The following is a 14,591-nucleotide window of genomic DNA, read 5'->3' as shown; positions in this document are numbered from 1 at the left end:
CCTCCTCTAGAAGGTGATCAAGTGAAATCAAGAGTAAACATCTGGTCATTTGACTCCTGGTAACATTTCTAGTGACAGCAGGAGTCAGTGAACTTTGGAAGTTAATGTTTACGTGAAGGGTTATTTGTACATTGCATTTATCTAGGGTGTTGTTCTTAGATTTGGGATTTTTACAGACCAGCAAAATGCCCAAAATTATTTTTGAAGACAGCAGAGCTTTATAGTTTGCTAAGAAAAAGTGAAAAACATCTGTCATGTGAAAACACTATTATTTTAAAAAGGGTGTGTTTGTGTGTACATGTTTGTGCTGCAAAATGTGTACTTCAGATTATGAAAGATATTTTAAAATCAAATAAATTTGGCTTTATTTTTTTAAAAAAAATAACATTTTTTTGGTTTTTGGTTTTGTTTTCTTTAATTCATCACATACTGATAAAAGCTTTCTTGGATGAGGAGTGATGTTTATTTATACCAGTGTTTGAGTGTATAAATTTAGACTATCACATTCTCACTTGACTTTACATTATTTAGTATTTTGGGTCAACAATGCTGTTTTTAAGAATAATCAAGTTTCTATATGTACTTAAATAAATGGATCTGTGCAGTAGTCATGTGCATTATTTGTGAACATAAATCTTTGAAGTACCCAAGATTTATAAATAGGTTAAATGGGATAAATATTTTGATCACTGACCATGTTAATGCAGGTTTTCCAGAAATTTGAGAGGAACCGTATGTAGTGAATTAAAAAAAAATTATGTTTTAGAAATGGAGTCAATAGAATAAACTGCAGAATGCAAATATTCTTATTTCCTGCAAAAATGTGGTTTCTCTTTTTTTTTGTTGTTGCAGCCAATTGACTTTGAAACAAATAGGATGTTTGTCCTTACTGTTGCTGCAGAAAATCAAGTGCCATTAGCCAAGGGAATTCAGCACCCACCTCAGTCAACTGCAACTGTGTCTGTTACAGTTATTGATGTGAATGAAAACCCTTATTTTGCCCCAAACCCTAAGATCATTCGCCAAGAAGAAGGCCTTCATGCCGGTACCATGTTGACAACATTTACTGCTCAGGACCCAGATCGGTATATGCAGCAAAATATTAGGTATGAAAACCCATTTATGGTGTGTTTTTATCATTGACACATCTATGCTGTGCATAAAATTTTTTTCATTGTACTATTTGAGTAAGAAATTTTCATTGGAACCAAAACTACTTATTACAAGATAATTTAAAATTCTCTGATGCATTTCCTCTCAGTAAATTCATGACTGTATTAGATAGGAAATACAAGAGTGGAACTACTCATGTATTATTTGAAGAAGAAAAATTGTCTCTTGCCTTCTTTGTTTCTGCCACCTTTCCTTTTTTAAAGAAAATATTTAATAATTATTTAGCCTCTGCCTTTATACCAAACACCACAAAAGGTTCTACAGTGAGTAAATGAGAAACTGTCAGAGGCTTATAACATGTATCTCTCCTCCACGCATGGTGCAGAAAAGAAAGCTCTTGCCAAAAACCAAGATCTAAAAGCTAATTATTTTCATCCCTTACCTGTACAGTAGTTATTAGACTTATAAAACATATCTATAAAGATTTCCAACCTCAGCAAAATCTAATTTATCCTTCCTGATACAGGAGTAAATGGATGGCAGAGCACACCCCATACACTGTTATCCATAGCTGGTGATGATTATTTTTAGACTGAGCTTATATTTGATTTAACTTCTTACAGAACCACTGCTAACAGATAACTGCATATGTTCTCCATTTCTTTATACATCGAAATCCAGATAGTTAAATAACCAATTAATAGATGCATTGAAATTGTACAACTTTTACCTCTGAAAACATAGCATATTTTTCCTGTCTATAAATTGGTTATCCAAGCTTGAAAATTTTACCCCTACCCTGAATCAAAAAGGAATTTAAGCTAATAAATCCACTGATACAGACTCATGACTGGGACTTCCTTGGAAAGGGTGTGGATCTGAGGCTTGGCCCAGTGTGGAACCCAAGCAGCAATGGGATCATGGAGATCTCTCTCTGATGTGGCTTCATCTCCCCAATAACAAGGCAGTAAAATGTTTTAGGAGTGTTCTGTGATTTGAAATCCAGCTTCTATTATAATTTCTCTTAAGCCCTATACATTAGGGCTACTGCTTATTGCGGAGGTGTATTTGAGCTCTTTTATCTGCATCACCGATACCTGTTAGCATGGACAAGAGCCTAAAGAGATCTGTCCAATCTTCCTTAGCCCACAATAGGGAGACTGTGCCCCTCAGACACCTATAGAATGTTTCCTGTGTGTCTGACAGAACACGACCTTGACATGCCCCCCAGATCGCTGACACAGAAATACTTTTCTGTGCTAAAGCTGTATTTCCAACCATCATCTGCAAATATGCGAGTTAATGAGCTGGTTGCATTTGGAATTCAACCTGTAAAATATGCTTTATTTTTTAGGTTTCATATCAAAAAATTAAACTTACTGCACTTCCATTTTATAGATACACAAAATTATCTGATCCTGCCAATTGGCTAAAAATAGATCCTGTGAATGGACACATAACTACAATTGCTGTTTTGGACAGAGAATCACCAAATGTGAAAAACAATATATATAATGCCACTTTCCTTGCTTCTGACAATGGTACGTAATTAAATATATTCACTGTATTCTCCTGTATGCTGATTAAAGAGAGTAGATGCACAGGAATACATGCACTGGAGTTGCAGTTTTCTATAAAACTCAATTGCCCAGAAAACTGACCTTTATTACTCTAAGGGCTCAACTTTCATTTTCCATTTCCAGTGGTCTTTCTATGCCATACTACCCTGTCTTCTGTAATGAACGTTCTCAATGTCCATGCACCTTCCCTCTTAGCCTGACACTGTGATTATAAACCTTCGTTGTCTTCCTGCCCTGCCACACCTTGATACCTTGAGTCTATCTTCAGTGGCCCTAAGACACAGTGTTTTTTCAGTTGGTCCTTTTATGTCTCTTCTAGTCAGTCTGTTTGCTGCCATCAGTATGCGTGTCTCTAGCAATCTTCCTTTTTCTAATTCCCTGCTTCTGTCTGCCATGGGCTGGGAAACTCTTAATTTTGTGCATAAATTGAGATAAGTGATTAGTGAGCTTTAGGGTGTTGGTTTTGGAACATATACTTTGGCACCTTATTTTTTTTTTCCTTTCTGAGTCTCTGCTGGGTTTTAATTGGTTGAGATTAATAGAGGAGCACTTTTTTTTCTGCTATGTAAGATAAAAGGGACTTATGTAAACCTGGTGATGGGCATATTTTACTTGGTTAGCTCTCAGTGTGATGTGTGTTTAAGAGTGCAAGCTCTGGAGTTCTGCCTGACCCCCTGGGTCCAGACTTTAGCTCTACTACTTTCTAACTGTGGGACTGGCAATGAGGTTTTAAATCTCTTGGTTTCCTTTTTTGTTAAATAGAGATAATGTTATCAGTACCTAAATCATAATGTTTTGAGGAACATATAGTGGTTTCTATATAAAGCATTTAAAACAGTGCCTGGTACAAACTAACCACCCAAATATTTCTATTATGTGTTCATTATTTCAAAATTGAATCACTTATATATATATATATGTATATATACTTTCTTTTATTTTGAGACAGGATCTTATTCTGTCATTGGGCTACAGTGCAGTGGCATCATCATAGCTCACTGCAACCTCAAACTCCTGGTCTCAAGCAATCCTTCTGCCTCAGCCTCCCAAGTAGCTGGAACTATCGGCGCCCTCCACCACAGCCAGCTAATTTTTCTATTTTTAGTAGAGATGGTCTTTGCTCAGGCTGGTCTTGAACTCCTGATCTCAAGCCATCCTCTTGGCTCGGCCTCCCAAAGTGCTAGGATTACAGGCGTGAGCCACCGTGCCCAGCCCATATCTATATTTAAAAATATTTTTAGTGTTAAACTATGATAATAAAATAGGTTTCAATTTGGTAGTTAATATGTGCAGTTTGAGAAACATTACCTATCAATACTTTTGATAAAAACAATTTCAATGAAGCTTTCCAAATCCCATATAACAAGATTCAGTGAGATTATTATCTGTAGTAAATCTAGGTGGTGACAGGGCCAAAACAATATTTCTTACACTTTCTAATGGAGGGCCTCCTGTTCAAATGTTTAGAGTTGTAACTTTGTAGGAATAGCCTCTGCCATCATACATCAAAGCATAGCATTAGTATCTATGTTATGCTTTTTTGTCATGTATAATATTAATATAAGCAGTAGCTTTCCTCTACAGTGGAACTTAAAGTAATATATTTGCAACCATGATGTTGAGATTTAAAGAGCCATAAAATTATATGTATGTATGTTGGTTGTGAGTTACAGCCAGATTTCTCATTCATTAGGGTGGATTGTTTTCTAATCAAAAGAGCATTTGATACGGGAGAGAAGTGAGCTGTTAAATCTATGTAGCTGTGATGCTTTGCAACTGCACTTGACTTTATATCGCAAGGCTGAATTTGGAGGCCCAGTTCTGCTTCTTGATGATTGGGCAAGCTCTTATATTCTCTGTACCTTAGTTTCATTATCGATAAATCATTTTGCTGGTTGCCTATTCTGTAAAGTTGTTGTAAGAGTCTAGAAATATTCAATGTGATAATAAATATGAAAGCCGCTTAAACTATAGAGTGTCATCGTGGTCGTGGTGGTAGTAGAATATTATAACAGCCACTGTACCCCTCCACTTTAACTCTCCCTGGTCTCAGGACCATCATGTTCCTCAAAGAGCTTGGTAGAGATTCCTCCCAATCCCCATCCTTAGGACAGTGTGTGTGTGTGTGTTCACCTTTCTAGTTGCATGACTTTGGATAAGTCACTTAAATCTCTGGGCTTCAGTATACATCATTATTTATTAAATATTTATAATATAGCAGAAGCCAATTCACTTTGGCTAGATTATCATATAATGGGCTAGAGACAACATTTCATACTAGAATGAGAATGGATTTGGGGCAGACCAGTCCTTAGTTACAATCTATCACTTCTAACAGTGTATGGCCAAGAGTAGTTAAACCTGCTTCATGGGATTGCAATGAAATAATTTATGTAGAGCAACCTAATAACTTTCTCAGGCAGGTAGTCGGTTGGTCAGTAAACATCATTTCTTTTCCCCATGGTGTTTCTTCCCAAGATAGGGTCTGTGGGTTCACTATAGTATCACTGGTCTGGAGACTCTTTCAGTAGCTGTGTTAGAGCTTTAAAAGTATTCTTATGTTCTTTCATACACATGCCTTGGTTCCGCACCAAAAGAGTGGGGTTCACAAGATCGTGAGCCCTGTGTTCTGCATCTCTGGAGGAGTGTGGCCTGCACAGGCCCTGAGTGATGGGCAGCATGGCATGGGATCCTATAGCAGGGGCATTCTCTGTCACCATGCTCAGCTCCTGCAAAGCAGCAGTGGCAGCTCAGGGTCATTCTAGAAGGGAAGCAAGAAGTAGCTTTGCTCTGAAAACAGTCTGTCCAGATGCTGTGGCAACTAGATTTTTCCAAAGTTACACAGTGATAAGGGCAAGAAGTTTTGAGAATTTCATCATAATTGAGCCTCATTGGCGAGAACTGTTCAGCACCAGCTTGTGATTTTTCTCCCTTTTAAGGAATTCCTCCTATGAGTGGAACAGGAACGCTGCAGATCTATTTGCTTGATATTAATGACAATGCCCCTCAAGTGTTACCTCAAGAGGCAGAGACTTGCGAAACTCCAGACCCCAATTCAATTAACATTACAGCACTTGATTATGACATTGATCCAAATGCTGGACCATTTGCTTTTGATCTTCCTTTATCTCCAGTGACTATTAAGAGAAATTGGACCATCACTCGGCTTAATGGTAAGAACAGGTTAATTATTTGGATATATGTGCAATTGAGAGGTTCTGAAGCCTGGTATGAAAAGTTAATTTTTATGTGCTTCATAATCTTCTCATTAAACATATTTTAAAAGCTACTGAAAGTTTAAATAAGATATTAAAAGCCTTTAAAGCCCAAAAGTTCTTTATAATGCCACATAGTTGTCATCCACTTTATGTGTACCATTAAGTAGTAAATACAGTCTGAAAAATGCTACATGTTTTTTATCACGTTAGGTATTAACTGTCAAACTGTATTTTTCCTTTTTCCTGTAGGTGATTTTGCTCAGCTTAATTTAAAGATAAAATTTCTTGAAGCTGGTATCTATGAAGTTCCCATCATAATCACAGATTCGGGTAATCCTCCCAAATCAAATATCTCCATCCTGCGCGTGAAGGTTTGCCAGTGTGACTCCAACGGGGACTGCACGGATGTGGACAGGATTGTGGGTGCAGGGCTTGGCACAGGGGCCATCATCGCCATCCTGCTCTGCATCATCATCCTGCTCAGTGAGTACTTGAACTGTCTTTTAGATTTCAGTTCCTCTTGCTTCTGGGACGTTCAGCAAAGTCACTTGTTGCTCCTGGCACAGTAATCCCACAACTCTCTTTGGCCTCTGAGCATTTTCTTGCCAATCATATGTGGGACAGCCAAGCCCACTTTAGAATGAAAAAACCCCCTGAGCATTGTTTCAGGCACTTACAGTTTTGCAGCAAGCCTCATCAGCAGGCCTCCTGCCTGCTCTCTCACCCTTTTCCGATGGTGATTGCTTGGGGCGCGGTAACAAACTCTTTTCATAGAAAAATGTTAAACAGTCCCAAGTTTGAGCACTTATCTTATGATTTGAGTATGAATTTATAGCCCACAGTTGATGATTTAGGAAAATAAGTAGATTGCTTTCCTTCACTTTCCTTCATATAAAGCGCAGTCAGCAACCTGCTCCAGTCATGCGAGCGTCAAGGTATTTGTTTCTGAAGGGCTGCGTAAAATAGTGAGGTTGTACTTCACATACAGCACATTTGATAATAGAAATGATTACACAGCTCAATAAATTGTCTGCCTTTAGAGTAAGTGTAGATTAAAGAATTGCTCCTTTCTTAAGGTACTTTGCAATCTTCGGTTCAATGGAATGCAAAAAATTAACCACTGGAAAGTACTTTAGGAACCACTTCTAAGTATGCAGGTTAAAAGAATAAATTGCCTGGGCCCTGAGTTTTATTGTGGAATAGCAGCAGGACTTAGTTTATTGCATGATCATGCTATGCACCAATCACTTTCTTGAAAATGTTGCCCATTTCTTTTATGTTTTCTCCATTTACAAGTGTTCTGGTAATTTAGAATTCTGTCCCTTTATTCTAAGCAATTACTATAGAAGCCTGAGCATTTTTTACTTCCTGTGTGGAGACTACTTTGGCTATAATTTGAAACCTGCATGCTATACTAATAATCCACTTGCTAGGTTTAGCCCTGGAACAATGGCAAATGAGATCATGTTATCTGGCTTTAAAAGGAGGATATTTACTTTTATGGCCAGTAATAAAAATGTGCTCAAATCGGAGTCATTAAATCTTTTGCTTCAGGATGTAAACTGATACCCCCAGATTTTAGACAGAATTTGTTCATAGATGTGCACTTTGGGACATGCTTCTGTTTCAACTGAAATGTGCCATAGATGCCAATCTTATCAAGAAAGACTTAGGTGTGATGGATGATAGCAATGAAGAAGTGACTTTGGCATTTTGAAGGGAAATGAATTGGTGCTGATTTTAACATCAACTCTCGGGAAAATTTACGGTTCTAGACCTGGCACAAAATGTAAAGCACGAAAGCCTAATGTTATTTCAGTGCTGAAATGAATCCCCAGCCTTCTTTGCTGAAACATGCAGTTTGATATGGAAGGTAATGCAGAATAGTGAGGCAGAACCACGCTGGCCTCTGGGAGTCAAAGAACCTCAGGATCCAATTGCTGACCCGGTTCCAAATTACTACCCAAGTCGTCTAGGCAAGCCTTGTCCCCCTGGAGAAGTGCCAGCCTCTGTAAATTTGGGAGTATAACGATGACTGATCAACCTGAATAAAACAGCAAATGACAATTTTACTTACTGCTGTTTGGTGTCCTTAGAATTTACAGAGCACTCTATTAAGGGCATCTGTCCTCTAGCAAGTCAAAGTGAAGATAGAGAAAGCTATTGTCCCCAAGGGGAGGTGATAAAACAGAGGACAGAGACGTTCACCAAGTGAGTTTTCAGTGCAGCAGGGACTGGAACGCACCTGCACACCCTAAACAGTGCTTGGGCCACCTTTCTCTTATCTCAATGTGAGGCCAGAAATAGATAATAGAGTGAACGATGCTTTACAAGCCTTGGACCCATGTGAGGTATTAGTGTTGAATACGATGAGTAGGTAGGTCAGGCTTTAAAAATGACAATGTTATGTTATGTATTTTTACTATTCAGTCCTCGTTCTGATGTTTGTGGTATGGATGAAACGCCGGGATAAAGAACGCCAGGCCAAGCAACTTTTAATTGATCCAGAAGATGATGTAAGAGATAATATTTTAAAATATGATGAAGAAGGTGGAGGAGAAGAAGACCAGGTGAGCAATATTTTAAATCCCTTTAAAAAGAAATTTTACGATCATATAAAATAAATAGCAGGAAGTGTTAATACGCACAGTAAGAAAATGGTATCAGGTTCTCTTTCTGTTATCAGTCACTTGGTGAATTCTTTCCTATGTTAGTTGCACATTTCTTGAATTTTTTTCCAATGTGCCAAATGTCATTGTGTTTATTTTGTAAGAAAATCATTAATACTGTTTCAAGGAGTCTGAGATTTAAACCCAATTCCAGTTGTATTTGTACTAATAAAAACATTTTTAACAGTTTTTCTTCATTGGATAACCAAAATAGAACTAAAAGTAGCTTCTGCATTGGATCTAGATATTTATATGTGTGGTCGAAAAAGCACTAATACTGTTCATTCCACAGATGGTTAAGAAGCAAATCCAGTATTCCAGGCACTATTTTAATCCCTGAAGGTATCTTAGTGAGCAGAATTAACAAACATCTTCCCTCAAGAGTCTTACTTTCTTGAGAAATATTTGAAGTTAGAGACAACATCTGATTCATCTTTGTGTCTATAATGTCTGTCGTGGACCTTGGCTCATAGTGGTTGTTCAGTAGATGTCAAAATTGCCTTCCGGCTGTTAAATAATGTGAGCTCCCGTATCACTAGTATCACTATATACATATGGGACAGCATCCTTGGTCATGGATAAGAATGACCAATAAATGGAAGACAAAGATCTCCATCTGCTCTGAAGCAACATTTTAGATGTCATCATAGCTGACATTTATAAGGCCTGTACTGCATGCCTGGCATTCTGCTGAGTACGTTAAGTGCTGCTATCTCTTAACTCTTTGAAACCTGTTGCATTAGTGCTGTGAATCGTTTCCACTTTTATAATAGAAAACCCAGGCTGGCTTCTACAAAGTCATAAAATAGATGCAGCATTTGAATGCAGGTCTGTCAGACGTTACAGCCTGAATTAACTACTGTGATATAGTCCCTCTTGAAATTTTGTGGAAGACAGTAATATAGTCCATGAGAAATCGCTATGACAGGTAATTTTTAAGATACATTTGATAGTTATATCATTTCTACTTACTAATGCAAACGTCAGGGATAATAGGCTGAAAAAGAACCCAGAATTCTTGGGTTTTGCATCATTATCAGGAAATTAAAATGTACTCCATCTTAAGTGCCTATGTAGACATTAGTGATAAGGCTGTTAATTAAATAAAAGCAAATTTTCGTGAATGTATTTTTTCTCCTGCACTCCTTGAGGAAATGATATATCCCTTTTTGTTTTACAAAGCACATTCACACCTATTATCGTTTAATCTTCGTGGCAGCCCGTTAGAGTTTTCCATTTTACATCTGCGGAAAGTTGTGTGATTTGCTTTCAGAGTTTTCAACAGGCAGAGCCAGGACTCGGGCCTCATGTTCTGATTCCAGCGCCTGTGCTTGGTTTATAATACCTCAACTGTCTCATTTAGAAAAGATGCATATTTAAAATATATTGAAACTTGACTTGTGTGTGTAGAGCTGTTTTGAATACGGACTAATTAAAGTGGTTCTATAAATATACTTCAGAGTGTTTTGCTTATAGATGTCTTTGACCATTAAAGTTCATGTTTGGATTAATCCTTCAATTAATCTATCCTTTCACTTTTCTAGGCTTTGTTCAAGATCAACAAACATATATTGATCACATTCTCTCATAAATCTTTTTCTTCCCGTACTTTATTTTTCATGTCATTATGCATAATATTCAAGGCAGAAACCTAAATGCGACTCAATGCAGCTTCAGTAAAAATGGTGATAACTAGAGAGACGCTAATAATTACTGGATGCTGCACAAAATTGGAGGCCCGGAGGGACAAGAACCAAGACAGTTCTCAACATCTTAGGGACTAGACTAGTTTAATCTTTCTTCTTTCTCCCTACCAATCCCTTCAGTAAATTGTTTGATAAGTCTTTATTGTTGCAGTTATTTTAAGAAAGACATTTCATTTATTGACTTTATCCACTTGCACTGAGGCTTGAAATCAAGTGGTAAAACTTACCTATTACAAGATTTGTTAAAATCATCATCATATGTCTTCAACTTCTTCTTTTCCTGATCTCTAAAGGGTTTTTTTTTTGGTTTTGTTTTGTTTTGTTTTGTTTGCTTGTTTGTTTTGCCCCCAACTAAACTCTTGAGCGTGAATATGCTGTTTCCTACCCACTTCCCCAATAGTCCAAGGCTTTTTCTAGAACCTTCTCTGTATTCTTTTATGGGTATAATTTTTTTTGTTTTTTTTGTATTTGGTACTGATCTTCCCGTAGTATCTTTTTGTAGCCCCCTGGTTCTTTGATGGCATTTTGGTCTCGATCCAGAGCCTCTGCCCATCTCCCATCCTCTACTGTGATTTCCATATGTGCTTCTCATTATAGACAATTGTGACAAAATTACATAATGGGCTTTTTATGCATCTAATCTTTACCTCATAACAATGGAATAAAGTGTGTGGTGTAGGAATGCTACACTAAGGGCTCTGTCTCCGCTACCCCTAAAGCGGTTCATGCAAAATCCATTCACTTATTCCAGTCTCCAAGGCCACTACCCTCACTTACCTCCATCCTGCAAGTGCTTCCTTGCAGCTGTCTTGTCTCTGCTGTTACACCCCCATCCGCTCTCTGGAATTCATCAAATCTAAACTTCTTCCTTAGCATCACAGCTCTTCGGCCCTGCACCCAGCCTTTGGTGTACCCCCTCAGACAGTAGGGAAGGTCCGTGGGAAAGAGTTGGTGGAAGATACCCTTAGGATGTGAATTTCTCAAGCCGGCCCACTTATGGCGAATATGTTTCCTTCAAAGTATAGCTGATTTGTCTTCATAGATTTTAGTGGCAGATATTTTTCTTCTTCCTCTTTCTCCTCCTCTGGGAATAAGAGCAGTATGTGGCTTCTTTCTCTTAAAAATGGCTGTCGGTTTCTGTATTTTCATTTAGTTAGGCCTCATTTTGTTCTTAGCCTCAGTTTGTTCTTTGGTGTTAGAGTATGAAAATGTCTCCTGACTTTCCAGATCCCAACCAGAAGCAGAAGGCTTCCTCTTAAACACAAGACCGTAACCACCACTCATACCAGCAAAGAACATTTCCAGCTCCATAGATGCTTCCGTTGTCTCCCGCAACAGGCAGCATGCCCTCTGCCAGAAGTAACCAGTCCTTTTTATTCCTATCACTGTAGATTAGCATTCCCTATTTTTGAATTTTATGTAAATACATTTTATGTAAATTTTATGTAGGCTTCTGTTACTCACCATTCTATCTGTGAGAGTCATCCGTGTCGTCTACAGAAGTAGGTCATTTTTGCCATCGCCAAATAGTATTCTGTTGTGAGAATTAACCACATTTTAGTTATGCGTTCTATTACACTTGAACCTTGGAGTTTATCCAGTTGGGGTATCATCGATAAAACTGCTATGAACATTCTTGTGCATTTTTCTGGTGCATTTCTGCTGGTGTGTGCACAGGAATTGGATTTCTAGGTTGTGGGGTGTGTGTATGGGCTCCTACCAGTTTTCTAAAGTGATTGTACAGTTGATCCCACCCCTCCCCACGGTTGTGTACGTAAGTTCTAACTGCCCCACATTCTCGTCTTCACTAGCACTTGGATTTCTTTCAGTCTTTTTAAACTTTAGCCACTCTGTTGATGTGAGTCTAATTACGATTTAATTAGGATATTCCTGATGACTTATTTAGCCTTTTGATATTTTCTTTCATGAGATTTCTGTTCAGCCTGTTTTTCTGCTTTCCTATTGGGTTGTCTGTCTTTGTCTTATTGATTTGTAGAGGTCCTAATTTATTATGGACATGAGTTATTTGTCAGTTAAACGTATTGTAAATATTTTCTCTCATTCTTTTTTACTGTCTTAATGTCCTCAGATGAACAGAAGTTTTTAGTTGTAATGTTATCCAGTTTATCAGTTTTTTCCCATTATGGTTAGTGATCTTGTATCCTAATTTAGAAAAAAAACTTTGCCCCAAAGTAATGAATCTCCTCCTCCAAAATTTATCCTCATATTATCTCCTTGAAGCCTTTTTGTTTTACTTATCATATTAAGTCTATAATCTGTCTGTAACTGATTTTTCATTTGGCATAAAATGTGGATCAGGACTTTAGTTTTCTTTATGAATATCCAGCACCACCTTTTAAAAAGGTAACCCTTCACTACTGCACTGCAGTGGTTTATTGTCATAAAGCAGGTGATTGTATATGTGGCCTCTGTGGGTTTAGCTGCCTGATGCTCTGTGCGATGCTACCTGTTCTATTTGTCTATTCTTGGGCCAATCCTATGTTCTTTAAATTACTGTAGCTTTTTAATGTCTTGATATCTGATAGGGTAAGTTTCTGTGACTATATTCATCAAGATTTTTTTTTTGAGATTTTTAGCAGATCTTCTTTTACTTTTTTTTCCTTAATAAAAAGAAACCATTTATTTAATTATCTTATGTTTGCAGTATATTTAATCCAAGGAGTTCATTTTCTAAATATGTTATCGCTTTCATTCTTAAAATCATAGTCAGTGTTTGAGTTCAGCTTTATGAAATACACTGTATTTATTTTCCATGATTCACATGTAGCTCCCTGTTAGAAATTTTATTTCTTTGTAGTATGCAGTAAGCCTTTTTGGCAATGGAATATGATTCATAATTTTCATTAGTTTCTTGAAAATATTATCTCCTTACAACAATGGATCTTAGAAGTGGGACTGGTGCCATGCTGTGTTCTGGACAAGTTTGAGGCGATTTTTATTACACACATGCTGGTATTTTACCGAACATGTGTGTTACCTTAAGGTGTGGATAGGGATTGGGCTTTGGTAGGTGAACATGGCTTGTGATACCAGGCACTGGTCTGGTCTCCTTCATGTCTCAGCTGGACAGCCTCAAAGAATCATTTTTGCCGTTGCTGAATAGTATTCCATTGTAAAAATTAACCACGTTTTATTTATCCAGCTTTAAAGGTTGGACAAGTCTCATAAGAGTCAGTTTAGGTTGTTGATGGATGCCTGGTAATGACTGTGATTACAGCAAGGGCAGGTCTATAGCAGCAGTCTCAAGAAGATTAGCCTGAAGCTGATTTAGCCAGGATTCTTATTCGTCCTGCTAAGACAAAATATCCTTCTTACCAGCAGCTAACTGATTAGAAGGAAAACAAAGCAAAGCTGTCCTTTAAGGGAGTAGGTCTTATCTTCTCTGCCTTTGGTTAGCATCCCTAGCTGTTTAAGTTGTATGCCAAGGTGTACAGGTTGCTAATTTCTTTAACAAAACAAGAATGGAAAAGGAAGGAAAGAACCAAGTAAGGGAGGGAGGGAGGAAGAAAAGGAGGACAATCTCTATATCTGTTTTTCTTATCTTGTGTATAGTAGACTTTTATTAGAGCCTGTGGAGCTTTTATTAGAGCCTTTTAGTATAATATCCACTCTCTTTTCAGAGGGTGAGGTTCCTTCTTTATCTGCTTCACTGCTGTAAGCAGCAGGGCTTTTGCTGGTTAGTAAGACAAGTTTGATTACCCTCATTAGTAAATGTCCTTCAGTGTCCTTTTGGCCAATGTGGTTGGTTGCAGATACACTGTCACTTTCAGTGATTTTTGCATCTTGTTCTTTCCACATCAGCGTCACTAAGAAAATCCGGGTGAATGTACAATACAGGTCACTTTCCCTGGGACCATCTCCTTTTAGTCCCAGGATAGGAAACAGAAACTGTTAGCTTCCTGCTCTTTAAAGCTTAGGCTTCATTACGATTATTCTGATTATTAAACATTTATCAAGTGTGTATTCTGTTTACAACACTGACTTTGAAAACGTCTACTGAAATCACCTAACACTAAGCAGCATCTTTCTCTATAATAATAGCAAAAGCTATTGTTTGGTGTGCCCTATGGATTAGGCACTGTACTAAGTGCTTTAAATACATTATTTTATTTGCCCTTCACAGTTGTACAGCAAAATAGGCATATATTGTTAGAAATGTCAACAGTAAAGAACCCAAACTCTGTAAAATAATTTAAAGAGGTTTATTCTTAGCTGAATATCTGTGACCATGGCTTGGACAGCCATGCCAAAGAAGCCTTGAGCAAGTGGTCCCCATGGTTGGGT

General features: G+C 37.7%; 1 protein-coding gene across 1 annotated transcript in view; it reads left to right on the top strand.

The window, feature by feature from the left end:
* Positions 1-14,591, top strand: part of CDH2 (cadherin 2) — a 208,764-nt gene that overhangs the window by 167,084 nt on the left and 27,089 nt on the right. Inside the window, exons 10-14 of the mRNA XM_045527200.1 lie at positions 853-1,106; positions 2,512-2,654; positions 5,633-5,866; positions 6,161-6,394; positions 8,342-8,481. Coding sequence (XP_045383156.1) covers positions 853-1,106; positions 2,512-2,654; positions 5,633-5,866; positions 6,161-6,394; positions 8,342-8,481 — 1,005 coding nt within the window. The remainder of the gene's footprint in view (positions 1-852; positions 1,107-2,511; positions 2,655-5,632; positions 5,867-6,160; positions 6,395-8,341; positions 8,482-14,591) is intronic.

This window comes from Lemur catta, chromosome 16 (genome assembly GCF_020740605.2).
Source record: "Lemur catta isolate mLemCat1 chromosome 16, mLemCat1.pri, whole genome shotgun sequence".
In the NCBI taxonomy this organism is placed as follows: Eukaryota; Metazoa; Chordata; class Mammalia; order Primates; family Lemuridae; genus Lemur; species Lemur catta.
This window is presented reverse-complemented; position numbering and strand designations above follow the sequence as displayed.